This window comes from Falco naumanni, chromosome 15 (assembly GCF_017639655.2).
Source record: "Falco naumanni isolate bFalNau1 chromosome 15, bFalNau1.pat, whole genome shotgun sequence".
Classification (NCBI taxonomy): domain Eukaryota; kingdom Metazoa; phylum Chordata; class Aves; order Falconiformes; family Falconidae; genus Falco; species Falco naumanni.
Window position 1 is genome coordinate 20,373,521 of NC_054068.1, and position 25,791 is coordinate 20,399,311.

At 47.5% G+C, this 25,791-nt stretch overlaps 1 protein-coding gene across 4 annotated transcripts in view; it reads left to right on the forward strand.

Annotated features, from left to right (window-relative positions):
* NECAB2 (N-terminal EF-hand calcium binding protein 2) overlaps nt 1–25,791 on the forward strand; it is an 87,681-nt gene that overhangs the window by 20,980 nt on the left and 40,910 nt on the right. For 3 of the 4 annotated variants that reach the window (XM_040615483.1, XM_040615482.1, XM_040615484.1), the window contains exon 3: nt 24,150–24,258. In XM_040615483.1, coding sequence (XP_040471417.1) covers nt 24,150–24,258 — 109 coding nt within the window. Of the gene's footprint in view, nt 1–7,012; nt 7,126–24,149; nt 24,259–25,791 lie in introns of those variants that run through there. The other variant, XM_040615485.1, reaches the window with a different exon arrangement.

Genomic DNA, 25,791 nt, shown 5'->3' on the forward strand with positions numbered 1-25,791 from the left:
GTCAATGTGTAAACGTGTCCTTTTCCCCCTTTCACTCTGAGAATGCCCCTCGCTGAGCTTGAGTGGTTAACACAGAAACTGGGGCAAAAAGAGGTGAAAACGCCTCTTCAGTTCAGACACCGTGGGGGCACGGGGGAATGCGTGGAGAGGGGGAAGGAGAAAACGGCACTGGTGAGCAGATGGGCCAAAGACCTGATTTTTAAAATTCACTTCCAATGCTTCATGTCCTGGTGGGCTTCTGGGCTGCAGGCTGAAGGAGTCACTTCTGGGTCAGGAAGTCGGGATCTCAGTCCAAGCACAGCGCTGCTATCGTGACATGTGCCAAATGTTGTGTATCGCTTGCTTGGTGTCCTGCCTATGGTGGTGGTTGTACCTGAGTGCTCTCCTTATTTCAGAAACCCAAGAAGCTGTCACTGTTCAGCTTGCTTGTCCTGCCTGGGCCCATCTTTTTTTTTTTTTTTTTTTTTTCTTTTCTTTTTTTTTTTCTGGCATCTGATTTGAGCCTTTTGGGTTTGTTTTTTTTTTTATGGCATCTGATGACTGGGCAAAAAAACTTTCATTCTGCAGCAATTCTGAGTTTAGAAATAGCAGGCAGCTATTATTGATTACCTTGTTAATTTATTGAAACATTTTTAGAAATCTACTTGATTGGAATTTAGTGTGGTAATTGTCTGCAAGGTGGTTTTAAGGCTTGAAGAACTTGTCTTCCCACCTTCCCCCATCAATTTGAGGCCCTTTTGGAAAACACTCTTGCACAGGTCTTGAATGGTGGTGAGCAGCTGGGGCTTCAATAATATGGCACCCAAGGCATCAGGGAAGAAAAATTAAGACACTGTAGCTTTGGGTGCTTTTATGAGATCTTAAAAAGATGCCAGATTAGGGCTGTGATACCTCCATAGATATATATGTGTGTGTGGTGTATGCATATCAGACTAAAAAGACCCTGAACACCTAATAAGCCACAGCCATAACTTTTCATCTGTTTTGAAATTACGCTTTTACTGTGAGCTCCTGGGAGCTTTGCAGTCCCTGCCCTAATGGGCTACCACTCATCAAACCCACTTATCTTCCAGACCTAGGTAATTACCTTCTGTGTGGCTACTGCTCCTCACGCACAGGGAAAACCTTGAGCTATTCATAGCCCGCTGGTGTGTCCAAATCAAATCATTAGTTTCTAAGTGAGAATATTCATAATTCTTGCATAACAAAACCAGTATTAGCAGCCACCTACATATAAGTGGAAAAATGCAGTGATGAATCGGGTTTTCTAAGTATAGATAAATCTTGTTGGTTCTTCCATGACCAGACAACCAGTCTAAATTTATTTATCTTTAAAAAAAGAGAAAGATTTGCATTTAGATAGTCTAGATTTCATGTGACAGTCAAAACCACCTTGTAAAACTGTGTAATGACCTTTATTTACAGGGAGAAAGTTTGAAGCTGTTTTCAGTTATTTAGATTCCTGTATCATTTCCTAGCTCTCTCTATTGTATATTCAGTTATCCTTCCAAGTCCTTGCAAAGTTCACAGCACATGGTTTTGAAGAGATGACATCTGTTTAAATTGGGACGTGCTGTTCCCAAAATCATAAACAAAACCTATCAACCAGATGATGCATTTACATTCTACACGAGAATGCAGAAATTGTGAAAGGTGGTTGCTGGCCATGCTCTACCGGCTGTTGCTGGATGTGTCCAGTACTTCTGTTCACCCTTAAACCCTGTAAGCTTAGGATCCAATTTTCATCACTGACCAGCTCGAAAGGGCACTTCTCGACTGCTTGTGCCCTTTTGGGGCTGCTTTTTTCTATTCAGCAAAGATATGAAGGTATCTGGCACGCACTGCGTGTAACAGAAGTGAAGAGCCGAGAGTTTTTAGGACCTGTTTTTCTTCTCATGTCGCTCCTCGTTAGCAAGTGCATTGTAGAATCAAGGGGTGTTTTTATACTTCTTTTTGACTGGACCACCTTAATTCTCTGGAGTAGACTTTGAATTGGGTGCATAGGGTTAGGACTTCATTCACAGCTGCGTCCTCACATGCTGCAGGCTGACCCTTATACAGCAGTTCACCTAGTGCAGGGCTTAAGCCAAGGAAGGTTTGAGCTGGACAAGGTTTGGATGCAGCCCAGAAACTCCCCCATGAACTCAAGTCAACGATGTGGCCAGCACGTGAGCTTTAATTTCCACAACAGGAATGTCCGTATCCCACCTATCTCTGCACAGCATCAATCAATGGCCCATCACTATCTAAAACTGTTATTCCTACCCTGCTCCTAAAGTTTTTCCCTGCTGAGAGCTGGCTACCAAAACAGAAGGGACCTAGAAAGCCTTTATGGACAGCGAGCAGCAGAGGCACTATCAGTCTGAGCGTGACCTGCGCATGGTGGTGTGCAGGGGATGGGGTCGGGGGGTTATCCACAGCTGAGAAAGCTGCTCTATTTAAACAGAGCACTTAGCCTTCCATGCAGCTGGCTTGCTGACACTTCAGTGGATATCTGGTAGCTCACATGCCTGACTGGGATGGTACAGAATGCCCTGTCTTCATTATTCAAGGTAAAACCCATTGCAGTGTTGGTGGCCATCACCTATGTCCTTACCCTTTTGCTGTAAAACCTGCAGCTGGAATATCAAGCCTGACTTAAAGCAAAAATTAAAAAAATCAGCATCACCTAATATTTGGTCTCCTTCAGTGTGCTTGCCAGCCTGCGGTACCTGCTGCCCTGTGACTGTTAAGCTTATTTACACATTGGTCCACCCCAGGGCTGTGCTGGCAGCTCCTGGCTGTCCTCTCTGCCCAGCACCTTCCCTTCTGGTGGCTGCCCAGCCTTTCTCTCCACTCTGTCTCAAAAATCCAGTTGCAGAGTGAAGCCCGTCGTAAAAGTCCGTAACTGCTGTAACCTTCAAGGCTTCCTGACATTTCTGCATTCACAATAAATAGATGCGAATGACAAATAGTCAGTTACCTAAACACACAGGTGTTCACATCTCCATGCTTTTTTATTAGGCTGCACCTCAGTCCATCAAAAACTCGGATGGTGATGCTGACCTGAAGGGTCATCTTCCTATGAGTGCTGTGTGGGCAGAAGTGTCTGCCCTCAGGCCATAGCTGACCACCTGCTCTCTGCTGGACCTCAGAAGGGTCAGATGTGGAGGAGCAGGCTAGGTCAGAGCTTTTGCATTGGAAACCACTGACCAGTCTGCCCCATGACTGGATTTCCAGCCTGACCCATCAATTGAGCGTTCTTGCTGTCTGTATTTGTCGCTTAGAGGTTCAGGGTGGGCTGAGACCTGCCTGCCCATGAGCATCCTCCCGCGGCTCATCAAGCCTCTTGCCTTCAGGATACGTTGCTCCCCGAGCTTAGCAAAAGCTGATCTGGCAGAGCAAAGAGGCGTCTGCATTTGGGGTCTGACGGATTGATGCTATTGTGTCACATTGGGAAGTGGTGCAAGGTGGCTGCGTTCAGCCTTTAAGGTGGGTTTTGTCTGTGTGATGGAGCCGGGGCATTCCTATAGGCAATGCTCTTTTTCTGCTCTATCCGTTCTCTCGCTTTGCTCCTCATTCAGTTCCTTTAATACAGAGAGCTGGGGACAAACAGTGTCCTCAAGAGATGTGGGGAGGGGACATCGAGCAGGCGTTACTGCTTTAGCCTGGCAGTTTGAGGCTGAACATTTGATCAGGAGGACAGTGATCCCAAACACCGCCACTTTGCTTTGAAGTGCACCAATTAAGGTCTGACATACAACGTATCCCAGAGAAGACAGGGTTTATTTCCTTCGTCTCTCTGTGGGTTGGGAGATGTAGGTTTTCTTCTGCAAACCTCATTAGAGACTTGCAGGCTGGACAGGAGCGATTGCAGTGTATTATTGTAACAGTTTTAATGGCCTTGTTGCAAGTTGCGGAGGGTAGGAACGAGGGATCATGGTTTGCCAAGGAGCCTTTGAAAAGGTGCTCCATTAGCCTGGAGGATTTTTAAAGACATTTCTTTCTGGAGCCTAAGTTGAGAGATTTAATTAGGAGTTGCACAGCAAATGTGTCTACATGGCAAGATGGCAGCCAGCAAAGGTCACTATGAAACATTTACGGAGCTATTACCTACTTGTCATCCCTAGCAAAAAAATGTGAGTTTTATTGGTATTAAAGCTCATATATAAATATAAAAATATTTATTGGTATATAAAAGAACAACCTTAAAAGTGGTGGCTTTTCTGGAGCATGGAAATTGCTGGATGCTGCTAGCTGGCCCGGAGAGACAGGGCTGTAGGCGTCCTTGAAGGCCATTTCAGTTGGAACGTTATATTTGGGCATTTTCCTTGCCAATGGATCAGTCTTTGTGCAAGACCACCCTGATGTCTCTCTGCTCTGAGTTCACAGCACAAGCCCCAAACTGACTTCAGGCTCCTTGTCCGGGCCAGCTGCTGGGAATGTCCCCGCGGTCTGGCTCGCCTGCGGTGCTTGTGTTAGCAGGTAGCAAAGATCGAAGGGCAGAGAAAGGCAAAACAGCAGGGCATCCTCCAGAGGTGACAGCCACGAGCACTTGGTGGCTCAGCTGAGATTTGGCTGCACCAGGTGCACCTGATGCCTGCAGCTGGGGATGCAAAGAGTGCAGGTTTGGCAGGGATTGTCACTGTGTGCTCTGGCCCAGCCTTACTGTAATGCCACGCTCCAGCTTCAGGAGAGGAGGGGTATCGATAGAAGGTCTTTTCTGCATGGAAGTGGCAGCGTGAGGCAGTGGGAAGGCTGTAGCTATAATGGCAAGCCAGGGCACTGATGGACATTGAAGGTTTAACACCTTAGGGTGCTTTTCGATCTGTCTCATTAATATCTCATGCTGCTGTATCCGGGAAGCTTTCCACGGATCCTGCAAATCAATATTCCTCCTGCTAAATTCTTCATGTTGGATTTTTTTTGGCAGAGATGAAATTTTGAAGTGCTTAGAAAGGACTTTTGCAACTTGAGTGGCAGATTAAAGAGGTGCAGCTGACTGCAGGCTTCAGGGACTCGGCTGGAGAGTAGCAGTGACCGTGGGACATGGCCTGGGTGCAGGGACAGGCTCCTAGGGTGGACATTTTCATTTTGAGTGTTGGGAATCGAACCCTACAAACTGGGGGGCTCCCACTGCCCTGTGTAGCTTTTCTTCAGCAGGCACAGAGCTTGCTGCTTGCTTGCGCCTAGAAGCTAGGGGTAGCTCTGGTTTGAGCCTCTTGATTAAACCCTGGTCATATCTAGTTTCATTGCTAGATGTTAGTCTGAAGGATCTCAGCTGCTGCTCCCTGCTCTGTATTATCATCCCTGCTGCCCATGTGTCCCTTAAGAGGGGGACACAGGCAGCATGCAGGGCAACAGGGACCTTGCCAGGCACTGGAGCCAGCGGTGCTCTCTGCATCTCCCTGCCCTGAAGCTGTCCTTGCAAGTTCTGTCCTTTACCGTAACTGAGATTAAAAACAGGCTTGGTTTTGTCCTCCTCCCTTGGTGGGAGGGTGTCACCGCTGCAAGTTGTTTCCCAAACTCCATTCAAAGGCACAGGGTGGCTGTGAGATGACTTTACGCAAAGCTTCCCGTCAGCGTTCGATGAATTTCCCTTGGAAGCACTTACGCATGGTGCTGCTTTTGGGGGAGAGATGTTCCAGCCTGGATGTTTTACCTTCTTGTTAACTGGATCAGTGGTGTGGCTTGTGTGCTCCCGGTGTATTATGAACAAGTGACAAGGTGCGATGTGGCAGTGGAGTTACACACCTGGATGCAAGTGACCCGCATGTAGGAATGTTTTAAAATGCCTTTGCCACCACTACAAAGACCTTGTGTGACCCCCAGCTTGTGTTGTTTCTCTTGCCACCCTACCTTAATCCCCCTTACAGCTTCCACCTCCGCTTCTCGCTGTAGCAGGGCTTTCCTGAGCTTGCCTTTCAGTTTAAGCCCTGGGAAGTTCCCACAGGGGCGATGGAGCAAATCCTGCGTGGGGGAAAACCACTGCTTTTGCCTCCTGCCCAGTGCCTGCATGCCATCCTCCGCTCGTGGGAGCAAGGGGCAGCACCGGGCTCTGGCGTTGCTTTTAATTAGGTATCTTCTGCAGATCAGCTGCATTTATTGAACATAGTTTATTATAGCTGTTAAAATTAAATAAGGCAAAATTTGAATCCAGAACAAATATACTGCTGCAAGTAATCTTTGTAATTTGCTAGCAATTTTTGCCAGACAATACGAGAAAATATGTTCTGGCAGCCCGTGTTCAGGCAGTCGGCCAGGAACAGCTATAAATCTTGTATGTCTTTTTCTTCCTATTATCTTTCTCACTCTTTTAAAATGCATGGGTTACCAGATAATATACATTGGAGAGAGGGGAAGAAGTATCTTACTGACTTGTAGTGGGGAAAGAAATGTCTGAAGCCAAGATACATCCAGACCTGTAACTCCTAGCAGGGACGATCTAGGGGACAGGAGCAGCTGATTTTTTTTCCAGGGAGGACTGTGTTAGTGAAGAGTGAAAAGGATGTGAGATGTGGGAGTGTGCATGTCTTTGTGTTTGGTTGTCTGCACCATGAGAAGGCAGCCTGTTGCTCTGGAAGGTGGAATTCATTTAGAATTATTGTTAGAGTGGAAATTTCTCTGCTATGACCCCGCTGAGTGCAGAGAGGGAAATGTGTCTGAGCGCCGGCCGAGCCCCAGCCGGAGCTTGGCGGTGAGGGAAGATGCTCTGGCTGCGCTGCGGCTGCTGCTCCGCAGGACGTTGAAGGGCTGGCACACGCCGGGCTCGGGTTCAAGGAACAGCCCAGCCCGGGCTTTGCGTTTGGACCCCAGATCAGTTCCTGCCGCCAAGTTGCTGCCTTCATTAGGTACCAGCATTGAGGCACCCAGGCTGACGCGGTGCAGACGTGAGTGGCTTCAGCCCTCTTGTTACTCATCGCTTCCTAACCTCAGCTGCGCAAGGGGGCAGGTGTCGGGGTGCTGCTATTGGTAATGATCGCAGTGGGTGGCTTTCGGGCGCTTCTGGTACTCGGCATGTAAATGTGGGATTTCTTTTCCTTACACCAAAATAATTAACTCCAGGAGCCCGCAGAGCCTGTGTATTCTTTAGGCACGTGGTGGTTCTGTTACGCATTGCTCTGCTGTGCCAGCACCGAAACACAGGTTTGTAGCTGGTCTGCTAATAGTAAGTATGTTGAGACTTATTTTCCTTTCCAAAGGATTTTCTGTTCATCGTGGAGATGTTACTTTTCCAGCTGGCTGGTTTGCTGGCTTTCAAACACTCTATGCTCTGTTAAGCAAGACTGCTTTTCCTTCCTTGCCTTCGTAGTGCCATCAGCTGCTTTCCTCGTTTCCTTACGCCTCCCTCCCCAGTTCCTGAGGAAGGTTGGATTAATGTTAGCAGCTAGTTCAAGATGAACCAAAATCAGTGTATTTACATTAATAGTTTCCTCACAGTATAATACACTTTTTGCTTTCTTAATCCATACTAGATACACCTGTTAGGAGTTAATATCTGATGCCACTTAGTGGTTCGTTACTCCCAGTAGAGCACAGAGGGATTACCTTTGGCTCTGCGGGAGATGAACGGGGCAATCCACACCCTGGCAGGCAGGAGCAGCCACAGCAGCACCAGCTGCAGGCAGCAAATGTGCAGCCCTCACCAACTCCTGCGGCTTCCCCGTGGGGTGGGATAAGAAGAAAGGAAGGATGGAGGGGCAGGAAGGGACCAGTCGTGAGTTTGAGATGCTTTTTTCCTGGGAAAACGGAGCAATGGGAAAGCACAGCTTGCCTGGCTGGGTTTCCAGCTGGAGAGCAGGGGTAGGGGATGCAGGATGCGAGTTTGTCCCTGGGCTTTAAGAAGTTCAGTCCTTGGTTATATGCAAACACAGCCACGTGCAAAATTGTCGTTACACTTCTGTAGCTGGAATGATCATGGTATGTGTTAAATGGGGGGGAGGGGAAATGGGAACTATAGTGGAAGTACTTGCACAAGATTGTAAAAAAAAAAGATTAAATATTTGTATTTTTCGAAGAAGTGAACCAAACTTGTTTCCTTCCCCCTGTATCCTGTAATCTAGTTGTTGGAAAACAGCAGAGTTTAGATCTTGCAAATCTACGCAGGAATTCCTGTGTTGGAAACTAGAAGGGTAAATGGTTTTGTAGCATTTAAATGGAAGAAGAGTTAACTGAAAAGAAGTTGCAAAAGTGGGACCCTAGGTAGTAAGGAATATTAAGTCCTTGTATAACAAGAGTGCTGTGAGTGAACGAGGTGATAAATGCTGAGATCCTGGGGAGCTGAGGAGGAAAGGAAAACCGAGTAGCGGGGGATGTTCTTGCAAAGCATCATTTGCAAATGTGGCTCGAGCAGGATGCGGACACTTACAATTTTTCAGAACCAGCTGTTTCTCTCTAAATGAGGAGCCTGACATTTTCAAGGTCAGCAGCTCGCGACAGGGTGACCCCTGCTAAGCCGATGCAATCAGAGACTGGGCTTACTGGCTTGCCACGTTCTTCACACCGGGGTCTGGTGCTGCCTGATTGCCTGGGGAGACAATTTGTGTCGATGTACCCTAAAAAGACAGTTTTGCAATACCCAGATGAGGGAGGATACCTGATTTTTTTCCAACTTCTCCTCCCCCCTAGGAGAACTAATAAAGGGAAAGTGGGCTGAGGAAGAGCTCAGGGGAGCTGAGGGCGGCTTTGGGCAGAGGAGAAGCAGAAGGTGTCTGTTGGCAGGGGGGGACACCCCTACACACCAAGGCAGCAGTGGACAGCAGAGCTACACCCTGCCTTGCTAACAGCCGGGTGCCGTGGGGTGATGTGTCTGACGGTGGCACCTCGGGGTGTCCCTGCCCCACCCCAGGGCTCCTGCCGGCTGCAGCCTCCCACGGCCAAAGGCTCGGGCTCCTCAGTGCAAAGCCCGGCTGGGGGCTGGCTGCAGCCAGAGGACAGATTAGTTGGGTTAAAAGATCTGTATTTTTTTAAATATCAAGAACCTTAAACTGCGGGTCGCTAGAGCCACACGCTTCCTTCCCGCGTGCTTTTTCTGAGCTCCCCACACCGAATGGCGCAAATGTATTCATACAGCGGGCGACTGAATAACCAAGGCAACATAAAAGAAAGCAGATTCAATGTATTCATAAACCACTACAGAACAGGACCAGGCCGTTGCAGTGTAGCACGAGTGGGTTTTTCTTTCCCCTTTTCCCTCCTGTCTTCTACAATTTCGGTATTCAAGTTTTAAACCTGCAGTATGTATTTCTTTGCTCTGATACTTCAATGTTGGGATGGCTAAACCTTTGAATTATTAACATGCTGAGCATTTTGATCCTTTTATAAAACAAGAATGAGGATTAAGTGTTTCTCACAGCACTGCTGTTGCAGCACTCAGCACAGATTCCTAGAGGCTGATGTTGCAGTAGGAGCCAAGTTGCTCTGTAGCAAAACATCCCGCAGGACTTTGGTGGGTAGGAAACCACCAAGCCGATCACCTGCAAGTGCCTTTCTCTCTGCAAAAGCACATCGGTGTGCTCCATGAGAGAGACGGACGAGATTTGGAATTTGCTTTTCTTTAATGAGCATGCAAATAGGCAGGAAGCAGCAAATGTGCTTGCTTTCCTGTGAGTGCATGGCACCGAACCCTGCAGCACCCTGCTCTGCCTCGGCTGGACCCTGTCCTTCACTAGGAGGTTTGTTGAGGTTTTCCTGGAGGGTGAGGGCATCACAGATTGCCCTGGCAGGGTTTGTGGGGGCAAAGTGGGCAGTCCAGCCCTGTCATCTGCTGGGCCAGAGCTGCTGCTGCCTGCTTGAGGTTTTGCAGCACCATGCATGGTCATGACCGTGAGGTCTGACCAGCACCGTGACCCTCACCAACACCAATGTTTTGTAAAGACTTTTTTTTTCCCTATCTTAGATTATTCTTCTGTCCTTTTTTGGAGGGGTGGAAGTAAGACACAAACGTTTCCAGCTCATGCAGGTACACTGAGGCAAACAGGTCCCTAAGGATGGGAGGTGACCCAGAAATCCCGTTAACTTCACCCGTGGCTTTGTGCATTGAACCGGTCTAGAAATCCAGTTTGTGCTAGTGGTTTGGCAATGCAGGTAGACGTAGAGGGTTTCCTGCAGGCAAAGGCGAGCCTGGAGAGAGCTGTGCTCCTCTGAGGCTGTGATGACGTTTGTCTGCTTTCTGAAAAGCTTTGCCATGACAGGTTTGGCAGTGACATGTGAGCTGTTAGCGCTGGGAGACAGAAAACATCTCTGTAAACTGCTCCTTTGATGAAGCTCTTACATGAGCCTTCTCCTGCACTAGGATCCTTACTGCTTCAAATGGGTCCGGTCCCTGCTAATGAATCACCTCCTCCGCACGAGGAGGGTTTGATCAGACATCACAGGGGAGATCATCGAGGCCTAAACCGAACATTTGCTATTCCATTAGTTAAAGCTCATAATGCTGAGTATTTCAAAGTAGTACACTGTTCCCTCAAGGATTTCTATTGCCAAACCAGGCAACCCACAGAGAAATCTCCACGTGCAGAGTGCCTCCCTGATTTTTCCTTCTTGATTGCTTGGTTACCTTTCCTCCTGTTGCAAGTCCCAAGCAGAACAGAGCAGGGCTGAGCTCCCTGTCTCAGGGCTTCCCAGCTTTGGGAAAAAAACATCAGCCATTTGGATTTCCTATGAGTAGCCTGTATAACATTTCCTGGGATGGCGCTTCTGTGAAATCCAGATGCTGTTGGTTTTTGGTGGGATTTTTTTTTTTTAACTATAAAAGGATTCCAAAGATTTTGCTACCAGCTCACTTGGGGGAGGAGAGGAAAGCTCAAATGGGCATGTTTTATCTTGCAAACCCTTGAGCATCACCATAAGTGCTGGGAGTTATGTTAATTTTGTTCTGCCCAAAGCAGGTTCACACTCCACCCTTAGGCCAGGCAAGTTGTTTATCGACTTCCATGGTCCATGTTCCCCTTTTCCTCCTCATGTAGCACAGTGCATTGACTTCCCAGCTGGCTGCTCATGCCAGCCTCTATTGCTTCCCCCTCCGCTCTCCCACCATCACCTTCACGCTTAGTTAAGACCTTAATGAGAAAAGAAGGGGAGAGAGCAGCAGTTCCCTCTGCAGAGGTGTTGTGCTGGGTGTTCGGGCATGCCGAGATGAGCAGCATTGCTGTGTGTTCCCATGGGTGCATCACTTGAGTCTGGGTTAAACCTGGATGGTGGCTCAGGGAGTTTTGCATCACAGAGGTCAGCGGCAGGATCCGGCAGGATCCAGCAGCATCTCCCAGCACAGCCTGTGTGCTGTCACATTGGGATCTGGCTGATCCCAGGTCCTCGGTTGTGCTGGGAAAGGCTGCATGCTGCTGCTGCTGCAGGTTGCGTAGCTGCAGTGGATGCTGCTGAGATGGCAAGGGGAAAATGTGGATTCAGCAAAAACTAAGTAGCACACAGCATTAAAAATTCACAAAGGCTTCTCTGATACCCAGTCTCCCGGGGGAGAATTTTAATGAGCTGCAGCAGGGCTGGGTGAGAGTGGGGGGACCCTGCCCCAGCACCGCACTGGGAAACAGCCCCCATGCACTGGTCACCCCCATCAGTGTATGCATTTATGGTACTCAGTTTTCAATGGAAAACTGCACCAGAGGGTTTTTCTCTTTTTGTGCTTAGCAGCTCGATGAGAACCTAGTCAGGTTTGCTGTGGAAAAGTAAAATAAAAATGGAGAGGCTGTTGTCAGTGTTCAGGGGGAAAGGATTAAACTGAAAGAAAACCTGAAATACTTTGGGGCTGGGATTTTCAGATGTTCCTTTGAAAGCTTTTTTAAGAAGAGATGCCAGGTGACCCCATTTTCCCCTGAGAAAAAAAGCTCAAGCAACTTGCAGGAATTTTCCCAATGGCTTTGTCCTTCAAAGACTTTTCTCCCTCATCTTAGATTTATGCAAGTTAAAAAGGGCTGGGCTGAACCGCAGAGCCCCAGAGCCAGTGGCTGGGATGCTGGGGCCGGGGACTGAAAGGACCTGCCTGGGAGATGCTGAGGTGGAGAAGGGTCACGAGGGGCTTCAGAGCAAGAGTCTGGAGTTGGTACACAACTTTCCCTCTGCCTTTTGTGCCAATACTAATGGGTTTTGGCTGCTTTTGCAGTTAAATCCTGAGTGGAGCACAGTGAACGGGTGCTTTGGGGATGCTCTGCCTCAGCCTTTTGCAGTGCTGTGACCTACTTGTTAAACCAGTGCCCCTTTGGCACGGGGCGGGGGTAGGTTTTCGTTGTGCAGCTCAATGCTGCGGTGACTGTCATCCTTATTTTATTAGTCTTTTGTTTAAATTTATATTTCGTCTTCTGTACTTTATTCTCTACAGCATGGGGCATTGTGGAAAAACACAGCAATATATCTTGCCCTTCCCTTAAAACCAAAAAGCCTGATAAGAGTCCTGTGGGTTTTTTTTCCTAACCTACTTTTGAAATGAACAATTACAAAAAATAAACAGAAAAGATATTAATGCTACAGCTTTGTTAAAAGCTGGTTGCAGAAGTATGTGATTAAAGATGTGCTTGTTTAATTTGCTGGAGCAGAAAATTGTATTTAGGGGTTTTTTTCTTCGCAATCTTTCAGACCAGATGCGCCTTCCCTGCAGGACTGCTCTGCTTCTGGGCTGCTCAGCTGGTTTGCTGAAGCAAACAGCTGAAAGAGTGTGGAAAAGATCTGCATTGTGTGCTTGAGGGATGTTAAATACCTCTGACAGGGCTGAGACACCCATCCTGCCCTGGACAAATAGCTGGAGACACTGAGCATAGGGCTTACATTTTTTTTTCTGAGAAAATAAATGAGAAATGCAGAAGCTTAGTAAGCTGGAGCATAAAATTAAGAGCAATTGTAATGGATTGAGCTGCTCTCTACGGGCAGCACTGGAGACCCGCAGGAGCATCCCACGAAGAAGGACCGCTCTGGCTCTCATTTATACCATGTCCCGAAGCAAAGATTACCCCAAAAAAGAAGGTTTTGGAGGAGTTTCAGCTGTTGGCAAAGGAGTTTCTCAAAGAGGGACCAGCAAACATGAGCAGTAATTTGGTTTAGAGCCTGAAACTTTTTTCAGTGGGAATTCTGAGAAAAAATACATTTGTGTTGCAAGAGATCAGCGTTGTAGGCTTCTGCCTGGGCTTCACGGTTCAGGGGATAAGACAAGAAAGTAAGTTATTAATTATGAGGGTTCTGATTTGCTATTCAAGGACCTATTCAGTCCTGGCACAAGGAGCTGGATGTCCTCTGCGCTGCAAATGATAATGCGGCAGGGTAACTTTTTCTGCCTTCTGAGAATGCAAATGAGGTATCTGCTTTTTGAGTTAGTTTAATTTGCTGCCTTCATCTCCGCGCAGCTTGTTAGCCGAATGGAAAACTGTTGATGCTGCCAACGCAATCTGGATATTGTTTCATGGGACCAGAGAAAACGATGAGTCTGTAGAGCTCTAATCTGTGGTAATTTGCTGCTAATTTGTCAACAGTCGACAGCTCCAGCCACGATGCCATTGCCTCCCCCTTAGTGGTGGTGGCAAAAGGTCATCTATAGCAGTTGCTTTTCCTCTGCTGCGAGCACAGAATAATGCTTATTTTACAAGGGCAAAACAAATTCACAGTGTAACTGTTGCCAGTGCCAGAAAGCAGGTGAGGTTTGAGACTTGCCCATGGCTTGGTGGCTTGTTCCTGACCAGGGGAGACCCCTCTGTCCCACAGGGACCAGGTGCAGCCACTGCACTCCCTGGGCTGATTTGGGCTCTTGCACGAAACCCTTCAATTAGGCTGAAATGTAACTTCTGCTATTGCAGATCAGGGAATCAAACAAGATGTTCCAGTTGCATTCATTGCAATTTTTTTAATGGAGCACTCTGCTTCCCCAGGAAGACCCAGAGCTGAAACGCTGCCCATAGCTCCTGCCCAGGCTGTCCCTGGGAGTAGAGCAGCAGCAGCCCCCGTGGGGCAGCTCCCCGAGCAGCTGGACGCAGCACCGACTCTGCTGTTGCAGCCGGGCTGCATCCAGATTGAGCGTGGTGCTGCAAGCCCTGCCAAGCACAGCCTAAACCCCAGGGGGGTCCTCTCCCTGCCTTGTCCTGGCCACACCAGGACCATGCTTTTGGGATGCAACACCATGCATTTTCATAATTTTTTCCTCTTTTGCTCAAACACCTCTTTCTTTCCCTTTTTGGAAGCCAGTGCTGGGTATAATGAGCTGAAAAAAGTGCAAACCCTACCCCAGCCCTCTGAAATACTCATCTGCACTTTAGAGGAGAAAAAGCAAGTGAGAATGACTGGCTAATGAGGAGCAGAGGAGGATTAGGGCTGTTTGGTGCCTGTTTCTGAGAAATCTGGATTTAATAGGCTATTGCAGATCCAGGGTGTTCTGGAGCTGGTAGTGTTGGCCTCTGCTTCAGCCAATATATCATCCCAGATGCACCTTTTTTCTTTTCTTTTTTTTTTTTTTTAATGTTTCTTCCCAAGTTTAATGATCAAGTTTGAAAACTTCTGTGCTGGCAGTCTGTCTGGAGCTGATGGTTCCCAAGGTTTCAGCTAACGCATTCCCAGCTGGGGCACGGCGCAAAATCCCGTACGTTGCCTTTCTACATCTGCTTTCTGAGTTGTCCTCAAGCAGAAGCAGGGATGTTAGTTTGGTGGAGGAGGTCAGTATGATGCCAGTATCTTCCCTTCTTGCTCCTCAAGTGAAATCACACCCCAATTTGGACAATATCGTGGTTTTAGAAAAGGTGGCGATGTGCAGCCTTCCTCAGCAGGGTTGCTGTGGGTTTGCGACCCCACAGGGGGGCTCTGCTGTAGCCTGCTCTGCTGCAAGCACAGTTCCTGTGGTCCTCTTCCCTCCCTCATCCAAGAGCTGCCTGGTTTCCTGCTCTTTTGGGAGTGAGAGGGCCCTGTACAGCCTGCCATGTGTTTTAGGAACATGTGAGACGTTACTGTCAACAAGCAATGGTGTTTCCCCACGTGATTTGAATGAAGGTGAAGAACCTGCTACCTAAAATGTTCTTCCTCCTCTCTTTCCTGTTCACCCTGGACATGCATCTGCTGCCACTTTCCAAGGAGGCTGAGAGCTGGGTGAGCAAATCTGGATTTGCTGCTGGTCTCAATGCACAGAGCTGTGGAGCTCCTTGTCTTTGAGCTGTTCCCTAAACCCATGGGGTATGTAGTGCATCCGACAGCTGCCCCAGAGCTGCTGTGCCCCCGCTGTGGCTGTTCCAGCTATTCCCTGGGCGTATAAATTGTGCTCTCCTGGTCTGGCTGGGTGCAGGAGGGAGCTGTAATTTTCAGCAAAATTAAGCTTTTGGCTGCCCTCCCGGAGATGGAAATGGAGTGACCTGATGAGCTTCAGAAGTGCTATTTTGACTTGTCCCTGCAAAGGAACCCAGGGTTCCCTCTACTGTGGAGGGTAGCAGGAGGTCAGGCACCGGTGTACGTGTGTCATCTGTCCTCAGCCACCCCGGAGACAAGGGACTCTGCAATATGTTACCCGTGGTAGCTTCTCAGAGGCGTTTTGTTCAGATAAAGTGAAGGTAACGTGGAGTTCAGGAAGGCATGAGCTCCCTTAGGCCCCATCTCGTTGTTGCAGGAGACTTGAAGGAGAACACGCTGAGTGCTGCTGTGTTTTTTCTTCTCTGCCCATCACCCCGAGCTTTCTGCCTTCCAGCAGAGCCAGTGTGATGCATCTGGAGAGGACCATGACATGGCAGCAGTAAGAGCTTTGCAGCAGCCTGAAAACATACGTAGCTTTTGATAAGCATGGGGGAGAATTGCAAAAATGTCTCCCAAAGAAACCCGCTCCTCTGCTTTGATGGTGATGGAGCTCAGTTCCAGATTTAAATCTCTCTCTGATTCCCAGGCCACCTCTATTGTGCATACAAAGAAATACTTAACCTTGAAGGGAATTATGTATAGCACTGTGGTTTGCTGCTGCACAGAAGTTAACTCTTCCTTGCATAGGAAATGGCAGCTATACTATTTAATATTTCAATGGGTATCCAAATAAATACTGGGGTTTTGTCCCAGTATTTATTTTTGTGTATTTCTCATGGTTTGCTATACTTCCTGCGCAGAATCATTGTTTTTAGGGCACTGTAGGGTGCAGGTTCTGTTCTCTTTTAGCGAGGTCTCCTTGGGAGAATTTTGCCTTAAATAGAAGGAGGAAGTTTTGAAGTCAGGATTTACAGCTTTGGGATTGTTGGAGCACAGGTTGGTCTTGTGTTAATGACAAGCTGTGCTGTCTCTGTGTTTTATTTCCCTTTTAGATCAAACACTTAGAGAGGCTGTCAGCAGCTCATGTGCTTTGACTGCGGGTTCTGTAGCGAAGGGCTTGCTGGGGTTTTTGAAATGCAGCATTTCAGGAAGGTGAGTGAAGAAGATCATCTGCAACAAGGCAGTAGAGGCAAGAAACAGAAATTTTTGGGATCAAATGGTAGGGATCAAAAGTTAATGACACTGCAGCCTCTTCTCTACATAAAATTTCCTCTAAACCAGAAAACTTAGTTTTGTACGACTGTATCTGCAATGTCATTGCGCGAAACGCCCGAAGAGTTCCACAAGAAAAAGAAGGTGGGAAGTGGGGAGGGAAGGTGCTGAAGGCATTTCAGTGGAGAAGGAAGACAATGTTTGGGACAACAGGGAAAGATGGGGCTCGGTAACGGGGGAGGGAGCAAGGCAGGTGTTTGAATGTGGAGAATCAAAGCCTTTGGGAGAAAGGACGGGGCTGTTTGGGTCAGGAGGTGCAGGCTTCCCAGGAACGTGCTGCTCGCGCTTGTGTAACCCGCAGGGGAAACGGTCTGAACGGGCAAATAAATCAAAGGTGCTAAAAAGCTATGGCTGTTTAAAGTCAGCCAGCCATTTAATAGCACCCAATGTAAAGGAGGCAGGCTGAGGCCAATAAGATGAAAAATAACTGGGAGGCAGTGGCAGCTGTATGTCTGGAGCTAAGCTGGCTCTGCTGATGGCTGCAACAGCTTGGAAACGGAGATCTCCAGAGCGGGGAGAGGGAAGAAAGCAGGGAGAAGGTGTGTCCCCAGTCTCTTAATATTTCTTTATTTATTATATGCAATATATTCCCGGTATTGAGTCCTGGGTGCTGCTTTGTGCTACCACACTGACTAGTGAATACCCGTGACGCGCATCCATCTGGGCTGCCTCCCGTTCGGCTCCTCTCGGCTGCCCAGGCTGGAGCTCAAGGGCAGGCATCGAGAGTGCAGGTACTGCCTCCTAACGTGAGCTGTTTGTCAGGAGGTCACTTTTTGCAAGCCACGGCTTCTTTTCCTGAATGTTTTCCCGCTAGTCTGCCCCGAGCTAGACCAACGCGTTAATGTACAAAGTGTCCCGGGGGCCCGATCACCGTTGGTTTTCATGAATTATTACAGAGCAGCAAGACGTGGAGGGGGCTGACTTGGTATTTTCCTTGTGCTGCTACAGATCTGAAGCAAATGTATGGCAATCAGCCCTTGACATTCGTTTTCTTTTTAAATTGCAAGAAAAGAGCTCTAATTAGCGAGAGAAAAATGTTCCCTCCTCCTGTTTTCTGTAGGAAAAAGGTGGATCGAGAAAACTTTGGGGACTAGAGGCACCTCTGAATCCTTTTCAAAATATTTGGGTATTTTTTGTTACAGCCTCTATTAAGCAGCAATTGCATTGAACCTGGCCAGGATATTTGCACCCTGGGGAAGTTTTCTCCCAACATTTTATTTATAAGGGACTAGGAATTTCTTTGGAATGCATTTCTAAATAGCTGTGATAAAACATCCAGAGTCAATATATTAGGTGAGTGTGGAAAAAAACAACATTTAAATCAGCTCATTACAGCAGGGTGAGCATTATCTGGGAAACTGAAAAAAAAATAGTGTCTTCAAAAAGACAGTGGGAGAAAATGTGCTACATTACTCCTGCATGTCTCCCTGCCTACCGGCCTACAGCTGATATCTATCTATAGCTGCTATGAAAAATTATTTCGAAATTACTTCTAATTCTAGGATGACAAAAGGCTTGATTTGATGATAAAAGCCGAGCAGGTTGGGGAAAAATCTGGCATGTTAAATGGACATTGCTGGATGGTGGGAATGAGGTGCAAGTTTCTGACTACAGGGGAAATCCCCAACTTTTCCCCAGGCCAAGTCCCACGGGGAAGATTGCCAGCATCGTCTGCTTGGTACGTGCAGTATTACCCATCACCCTGGACAAGAACCAGGCTGTAAGTCCTTTCTCAATGTCTTATGCTGACTGATGCGGTCATTTTGAAATGAAAGTCGCTTTCTCCCCATTTTTAATGCAAATGAAGAAGTTAACCCTGGCACAAAAATGACCCTTGGTCCTGCTCTATCAGTGTCTGGGAAGGATCTTGCATGTGCACCGGTTCCAGCTGTACTACAAAACCACATCATCCGCTGCAAAGCAGAAAGGAAAAGACCAAAATGGGCCAAATATTTTGTTTGATGAACTCTATGCTTTGATACAGGGAGATGTACATTCAAATTACCAAAGAAGAGCTGATCTTTATTACTGGGGTGAATGGCTTGGGGGGATATTGCCTGGCTTCTTAAGAGATGTTCTTTCATTTGCTGTGTGCAACTTACAGCTCTGCGCGGCCTCGTCTGAGCACAGGAAGGAAAGATGTCCTGGAAAGATAAAAATCCCAAAAGTTTGTATTAACACTAGGCAAAAAGGCGAAGGTGATGCTGACAGCGGACCTGCACGTGGCATGTGCCTCTGGGTTGTAGGGCACATGCGGAGCCTGCCCCGGAGCGAGGGAGCTGCAGGGGAGTCACCGGCAGGAGATGGGAGACACCACCCCGAAACTGCGTTATTGGCAAGAAGACAAAGGAGGGGATCTTGCCCAGTACACAGAAGAGCATTTATCAGGTGTTTTCCAACGAGTTCAGCAAGCAAAATCCCAGCTCCTGAAGTTCAATCCCTGGCTTTGTCTGTATGGGAAACTGTCATCTTCTGTGCCGGCCTTTGCGTTTCTGTGCCAGCATCAGCCAGTCGGTCCCATCAGCAATCCCAGTTGGCATTAAGAAACGCACAGGAGCGTTTCAAAGAGAGATTATTAGCCGTGGCAGAAACATTGATCTGTCTCTTAGGTTATCCGTGTGGATTGCCTGGAGTGGTGCCAACCCTGGTGAAAATGTCTGGGCTAGGCATTAGTTAACTTTAAAAAAAAAAAAAAAAAAAGGTGATTTTGGAGTCATTCTGTAAATTCCTTTCACTATAAAATGACTATAATTGTAGTAATTTCATTTTTCTCGATGTGTGCTCCATGTCATCAGCAAAGACATGTGCAGGGGCTCCATGCCAGCGGCGATGGCACCATCCCTGTGAGGTGCCACCAGAACGCGGGCTGTGCTTCTCACGCAGAGCTCCTGTGGCTTCGCAGCTTCAGCCGAAGCTGGGGGTGAATCACCAGGCCTGCGCCCAGCTAAGCCCAATTGCCCCCGAAATAACGCTGATGCTGGAGTCAAAGTGGGAGGATGGGTCTCATCTGCCTGCCATGTGCGGGTGCCTTCGGGAGCGGGCTGGGGGCTGCGGTGACTGCACCCCCACTTCGGCCACTGTGAAGGTCCGTCACCCAGCAGGTCTATGGACCTGGAGGTAATTTTTCCTAACAGCTCAGGACTGAAAGTTCAAGCCCATATCCAGCTTAATTGAAATGAATAAAGCCGCTCCCGCTGACTTCCCAGGGGCTGGATGAGGGGTCCAGGGTAGCAGGCACTCCGTGTTCTCGCTGGCTCATGTATTGGCACACACCCGCCCCAAAGAAAGAAGAAAAACATCCAGTTGTCATTTTTACTCAGAGGGCCACAATAAAATCCAATTTGCTTACCCGTAGCTCTGTTGGCGCTTGCCCACTAAGTGAGGCTTGAAGCGTTTTAGAGCTCATGGAGTAATAAAAATAAGTAATGAAAAATATTCATAATATAGCTAGGAAATATATGAGCAGTCTCAACCTGGGGTAATTGGAAATGGATTTAGCAGACTCAGGCTCAGAACAGTGACCTTATTTTGTAGATGCTTTAAGCTATTTGTATTGCTGAGTGAATTTCCAAGAACGCAGCCATCAGATTTCCTATATTTTGGATGATTTATGATCTTAGTTTGCTTTTTCCCCTGGCTGTGTTAGCGAGTGAGAACAGTCTGATTGTGTGAGGCAGGAGGCATAAAAGCCGCCTCTGGACTCCTCAGATTTTCATGATGGCAAATGGAGCAATAATACAATCCCAGTTGGGGCTTTCTGGTCTTCTCTGTTATATCCTTCTCTCTTTAGTTAGTTTTAACTTTGATAACTCTGTTCGGCTGGTAATTTGCTTTGGTCTTTGCCTGTGATGGAATTATTTTTAAAAATGAGAATAAAATGAAGATAGCTTTTTCAGGAAGAAATGGTGGTGGGATGGCTGAGACCTGATTATCTCTTTTCTCAGCCCATCAGCGCCAGTGTAGGCGATTCCTAGTTGGTGGCATTGGTCCTTGCTGCCAGCTTCGGTGTTGACTTCAAGTACTGGGTTTAATTGGGAGAGCGGGTGAGTAGGTGGAAGTAGGTTGCCTGCCTTTAACGTGGCCATCCAGATGAAGAAGTCACCAAGGTTTCTCTAGATCTTAAAAGTGATGGAAGCTCTATTTTGTTTAGTGAGATTTGGTGAGGAATCTCCATTTTTCTATTATCTTTCCTATTAAAAGTAGCTACCTAGGGTTGAAGTGCCCCCCAGACAAGCTGCTATGGGGAAGGGCGCGGGTGAAGTCGAACCATCCGATTGATGCTGCCACTCCGGTATGATGACTGCCAGTTCATTTGGAGAACTCATATCTCTCAAGCCCAGGAGCTTGCAGAAAAAGCAGGTTTCTGGAAGCCTTATCCGTTATTTGGCAAGTGCAGACACTTCTGCTTTCGGAAAAAGCTTGCTTTCCTGTGACTTTCCTGATAAGGCTGCTCCTGGAGCACAGCATCTCCATCAGCCCTTATCGCAGCACCCACTGGCAGGTTGACCTGGTGTCGGTTGTGGTCAATTCTCCTCGGCCAGGATTTTCTTACCAGTTTAATTTTAACTGCCAAATCCCAGCCCGGTCTGCTTCCTCTTATCGCCTGAGTTCCCCAAAGGCTTCCTTGCCTGCCGGGCTCCAGCAAGCCGTGGCTTTCAGGCTGTTTCACAATTATAGATATGCAGCTCAAGGATTATCTCGTTACTCTGGAAGGCTTTTGCTTTGTGTGTTTGCAGACAAGTATTCCAGCTTGTATTAAATAATGATCAGCTTTAAGCTGCCTGGTACTTTGTGGTGGTGTTTGTTGGGGGCTGAAAGTCTCGAGCATTGTTTACAAGTAAAATCCAGACTTTAATTCAAATTCCTGCCAGGGGCCAGCTAGTTCTGTGGGGCTTCCAAACAGCAAAAATTAAATAAAATTTCCTGTCACCTCCTCGTTCTCTAGATCCTTTGCTCATCCTCTATTATGTTGGGCTGTTAAGTGCCAGCAAAAACTGGGGGCATGTTGGTTTTCAGCCATCTGACTTGTCACGGTCGTTAGTTCCTGCCTCCCTGGTCTCACTTGCGGCTCCTGAGGCTGCGACACCGGGGTCAGAGCAGCATTTGGCGGGGGGCTGAAACACCGATGTGTCAGAGCCCACGGTGAAAATGTGGCTGGCATGCATTACTCAAAAGAAATCAAGCAAGGCTAAAATGAAAGAGACAGGTTCTAAGATATAAACTAAGTAGAGGGAAAAGATATTTCTTTTCTCCTTAAACTTAGAAACACTTTTGTGCCTTTCAGAGGTGAGAAAACTGTAAATTCAGATTAAAGGACTCTTCTGAAAAAAAAAATCACTTCATTTTACAGTTTCTCTTTCCTAGTGAGTTGATTTATGTGACTTTCCTGGGAATTTAATTCTGCCTGCCTTCTATGTGGAAGGACAGTTTTGAGGTGAACAAGTGCTGATTTAAGGTTTACAGGGAAAGTGTACTGTGTATAAAGAACTGTTCGGCCCTCATGGGATAGAAATGCCATTATCCTTTTGATCTTGATGCTTGCAGACATATATTCATTGCCAGTCAGGATGAGAAGAAACCAAACCTTGATCTTGGCTTGGATACTTAGTAAACAGGAGTGCTGGGGGGGAGCTTCTCATCCAGTTGTGCAACGTGCAGAAGTGGAGATGGATGGGGTGAATGGGGCTTTTGCTCCGGGCACAGCCTTTTTATCTGCTTCAGCAAAAGAGTGTCACCACCGGGTTAGCCTCCAGGTGACACTGGTGGGATGCTTCCAGCAAAAGTTAGGGGTGCTTTAGTTTTCTTTAGTTTCAGAAACAGAGAGCAGGTCTGGGACCCATCCTTTGAGCTGTGCATTGGTATTCTGCACCCTGCCTGCTGCAAAGAGCTCACGTTTGGGGGAAGGAACGCAGGAAAACAATATAGCAGCTGGGCGCATTGTGGTGCTCTGGAAACGATACCCTTTTCACCCGGTGTTGCTGCAGATTTTGTTCCCCGTGCTGTGTTCCTTTTGTAATTGCCAATTAAATAGGCATCTTAGACCCCGTTTATCACTGGTCTAAATTCGTCTGTGTCAGGGAAGAGAAACTGGGCTAGCATTTGGCAATGCGGGTATGTTTTAGGAACAGCAGACTGATTTAGTTTGGGGAAGAAATATTGATGTGCACGTGGTAAGTTGGCTAATTTTTGCTCTAGCATCATTTCCTGAAAGAGAAGCAACAGGGTTCATAATTGATTTGATTAAATAATAAATGGTACATTCTCCTACTGCAAAGTAGGCAGCCTTTCCAGTCTATGAATCTTCTGTGGGTACAAATGGAAAGACTCTAAATAATACGTGATCTGGGGTAGTTATTCCCCCCTAGGCACTGCTGCACACCAGAACAGTGTCAGTGGCTCAAATGTGAAACTAGAGGTAAATTAATTTCTTTAAAGTTTCGTTTGTCTCCCTCCTGTTACTTTATTGCTGAACTTCACAGGAGCTTTCTCCAGACTTTCTCGCTTCCAGCTGTGGTTTTAAAGATGTGCTGTACCTGTCCACAGCACACAAAGGCTCCAGATTTAGCAGCTGAGTGTGAGCCTTTGTCACATCACAGCAAAAGTTGCAAAGGAGTCCTGATATCCCCTTGTGTATTGATTTCATAATTTTTTTCTTTCTGGGTCATTTGAGTAGGCTGTAATAATGCCACTATTAAAATAATACTGGGGCCAATATATAAAGTAACATGCAAAGTGTAGGGCCAGATTTTCCAACCTGCATGTTGTTTTTCCATCCACGAGCTGAGTCCAGAGGCACTTCCCAGTAGGCACTGACTATCTGCAGGGCTTCTTGGTGCAGTTGGAGGTAAGGCTGCTGAAGTGCCAGTGAACTTCTGGCCAGAGCTGGTATCAAAATAAATGTTTAAGGATGAGCTTGGAGCTTACCGCTGAAATGATAACAAGTTCCACTCTAGGTGCCCAGGAGAACATAATTAAACCTCTGTCTTGTGACTCCTTCGTAGGCTGGTGGGTTTGCCAGAAGGCAGGCAGCAAGCTGTAGCCCGTATGGCCAGGCAGATGGATTTTGTGCGTCATCAGGTCCCTTCAGAAGTAAAAGCACAACATTAAGGTGACACAGCCCCTGTATGTTTAAACAGTTGGCAACTGAAGCAAGATGTATCATGTTATGCTTGATAGCTGCTGTTTTGCGTTTCTGTCCAGAGCTGGGCGATGCACTGCGTTGGAGAAGACGTTGGATAGAGATGGCAAAAGATATTGCTGGGTCTGTTGTTAATTCCAGCCCTGGGTCTTTTCCTATCTGTTATATGTCCATTAATGAGCATCCTCCCTCATTTGAACATAGGGTAGACAAAACGGTCCATAATTTCTTAATGTAATTCAGTTTTAGGATGAAGCTTGCAGGCTTTTCCGCTTTAGGCTTGAGTCGTGCTTTGGGTTAATAGCCCAGCTGGTGACTAATGGCCAGTGCATCCATACCCAGGAGCAACATGCCTTCACCTGGCTCCAGTGCTTCCAGAGCTGCCCGGTCCCACCCTGTGGCCAGTGAGATCTTCACTGGTTGAGGGCCAGTTCTGCAGAAGCACTTGGAGATAATGTTGGTCGGATTCTTGAAATCTGAATATAACTCTCGATTTTCAGTCTTGCCCCTCACCTTGCCAGTTCCCTAACGGCAGCTGTGTTGCTGTTTGCAGATGATGGGAAGCTGTCCCTGGAGGAGTTCCAGGCCTTTTTTTCCGATGGGACACTCAATGAAGAAGAACTTGAGAAGCTCTTTCATACCATTGACTCGGACAATACCAAGTAAGTTCCCCATGCTGACGCCTGTTTCACAGAGTCTTTGGATCGTGGCATTAGTGTGCAGCAGCCGTGCTGCTCTGGAGAGCTGAGCTCTGCAGGAGCCCCAGAGGTGCAACTTGCTTTGCAAAACTTTACAGAATCTCAATTTTTGCTTGGTTTGTATCTCGTCGTGATGGCTGCTATGACTTCTTTTGCATTGGTGGTTTTTTTTCTAGGCCATTTGCTTTAATGCAACCTGATCTTCATGGCATCTGAAATGATACTTAATTTTACCCATGAGGGCATTTAAATGGCTCTTCAGCTTTTCCACTTTGTCTAAATGGTTTGCTGTGCTGTAAAAGGCAACTGTGTGAAGCTCTGTAAATGTAGTTCTACCCAGTTATTTTCACTGCAACAAACGAGAATGATTTACGGTCTTTTTGTGATGTCTCTGTATCCCTTCGCTTGGACCATGCCTGCTTCGCCTCCCATTCAAAATATCCCCTGGAAAGCAGTGATTGCTCTAGCACAGAACAGAAACAAGCCCCCTTCTCTTCAAAGGGAAGTTCAGCTGCACAGGGGCCAGCCCAAGCCCTGCAGCCACTGCTGTAGGTGCTTTGCCTCTGCTCCGAGCCCGGCAGCCTGATGTGGCTGTGCTTCTGTCCGCACACAGCCGGGGCAAGGGGACGGACCCGCGAGCAGTGCTGCACGCTCTGTGTCACCGCTGCAACAGAAGCGGGGGGGAATGATGGCAGAGGAGGGCTCCAGGCGTGCTTTGGTTTGACATTACATCAAAGCTGAAGTTAAATACAGCACCTGACTGCTCTTGCTAAGATTCAAGCTTTTGCAGGCTGTGTCAAGCCATCAAATTAAAGTGACAATCTCGTTAACAGCTGATGTTTCCTTCCCCTCTGTCTGCCTTTCCCATCTCTCCCTCTGTTCCCCCTCTGCCCACCTTTGCCTTTGGTGGAGGCTGAGGTGTTTGTGAGCCCGGCAAGTGTCTGGCACTGGCAGTGTTTGACATAGGCACAAAGCCACGGGGTCCAGGGGACCCCAGTGGGATCCCACCTGCCAGCAGGTAGTGATGGTGCTGGGCACTGGCACAAAGGACACAGCCCACTGGTGGGTTTTCTCTTTCCAAGAGGACTCCATCTTCAAAAGCCTGAGTAGTTTAGGCTGTTTGGAAATGCAAATGAAAGCCAGCTTTGAAACATATTCCAGTGTGACTCGTATTCCTCTGGAGAGAAAAAAAATCTGTCCAAAAAGCAGATAAAAAGAGAATCCCATTTCAAATGAGAAGTCTTGCAGCAATTGCTTAAAAAAATAATAGTCTGGTTAATTACGAAGCCTTCCGGCAGCAGGTGGATGGAGTCTTGCCTGTGTGAGAGGTGCATGCTTTGCCACCCATCCAAAAGATCCCCTGGAAAGCAGTGATGGCTCTAGAGTGCGCTGGCACCGAAGCAGCAGGTGTAAAACTCATGAACCCGGTCCAGAGGTGGCTGCTGCAAGCAAAGTACACGTGAGGTTTCTCCAAATCCCGTCTTTCCAATGTGTGTG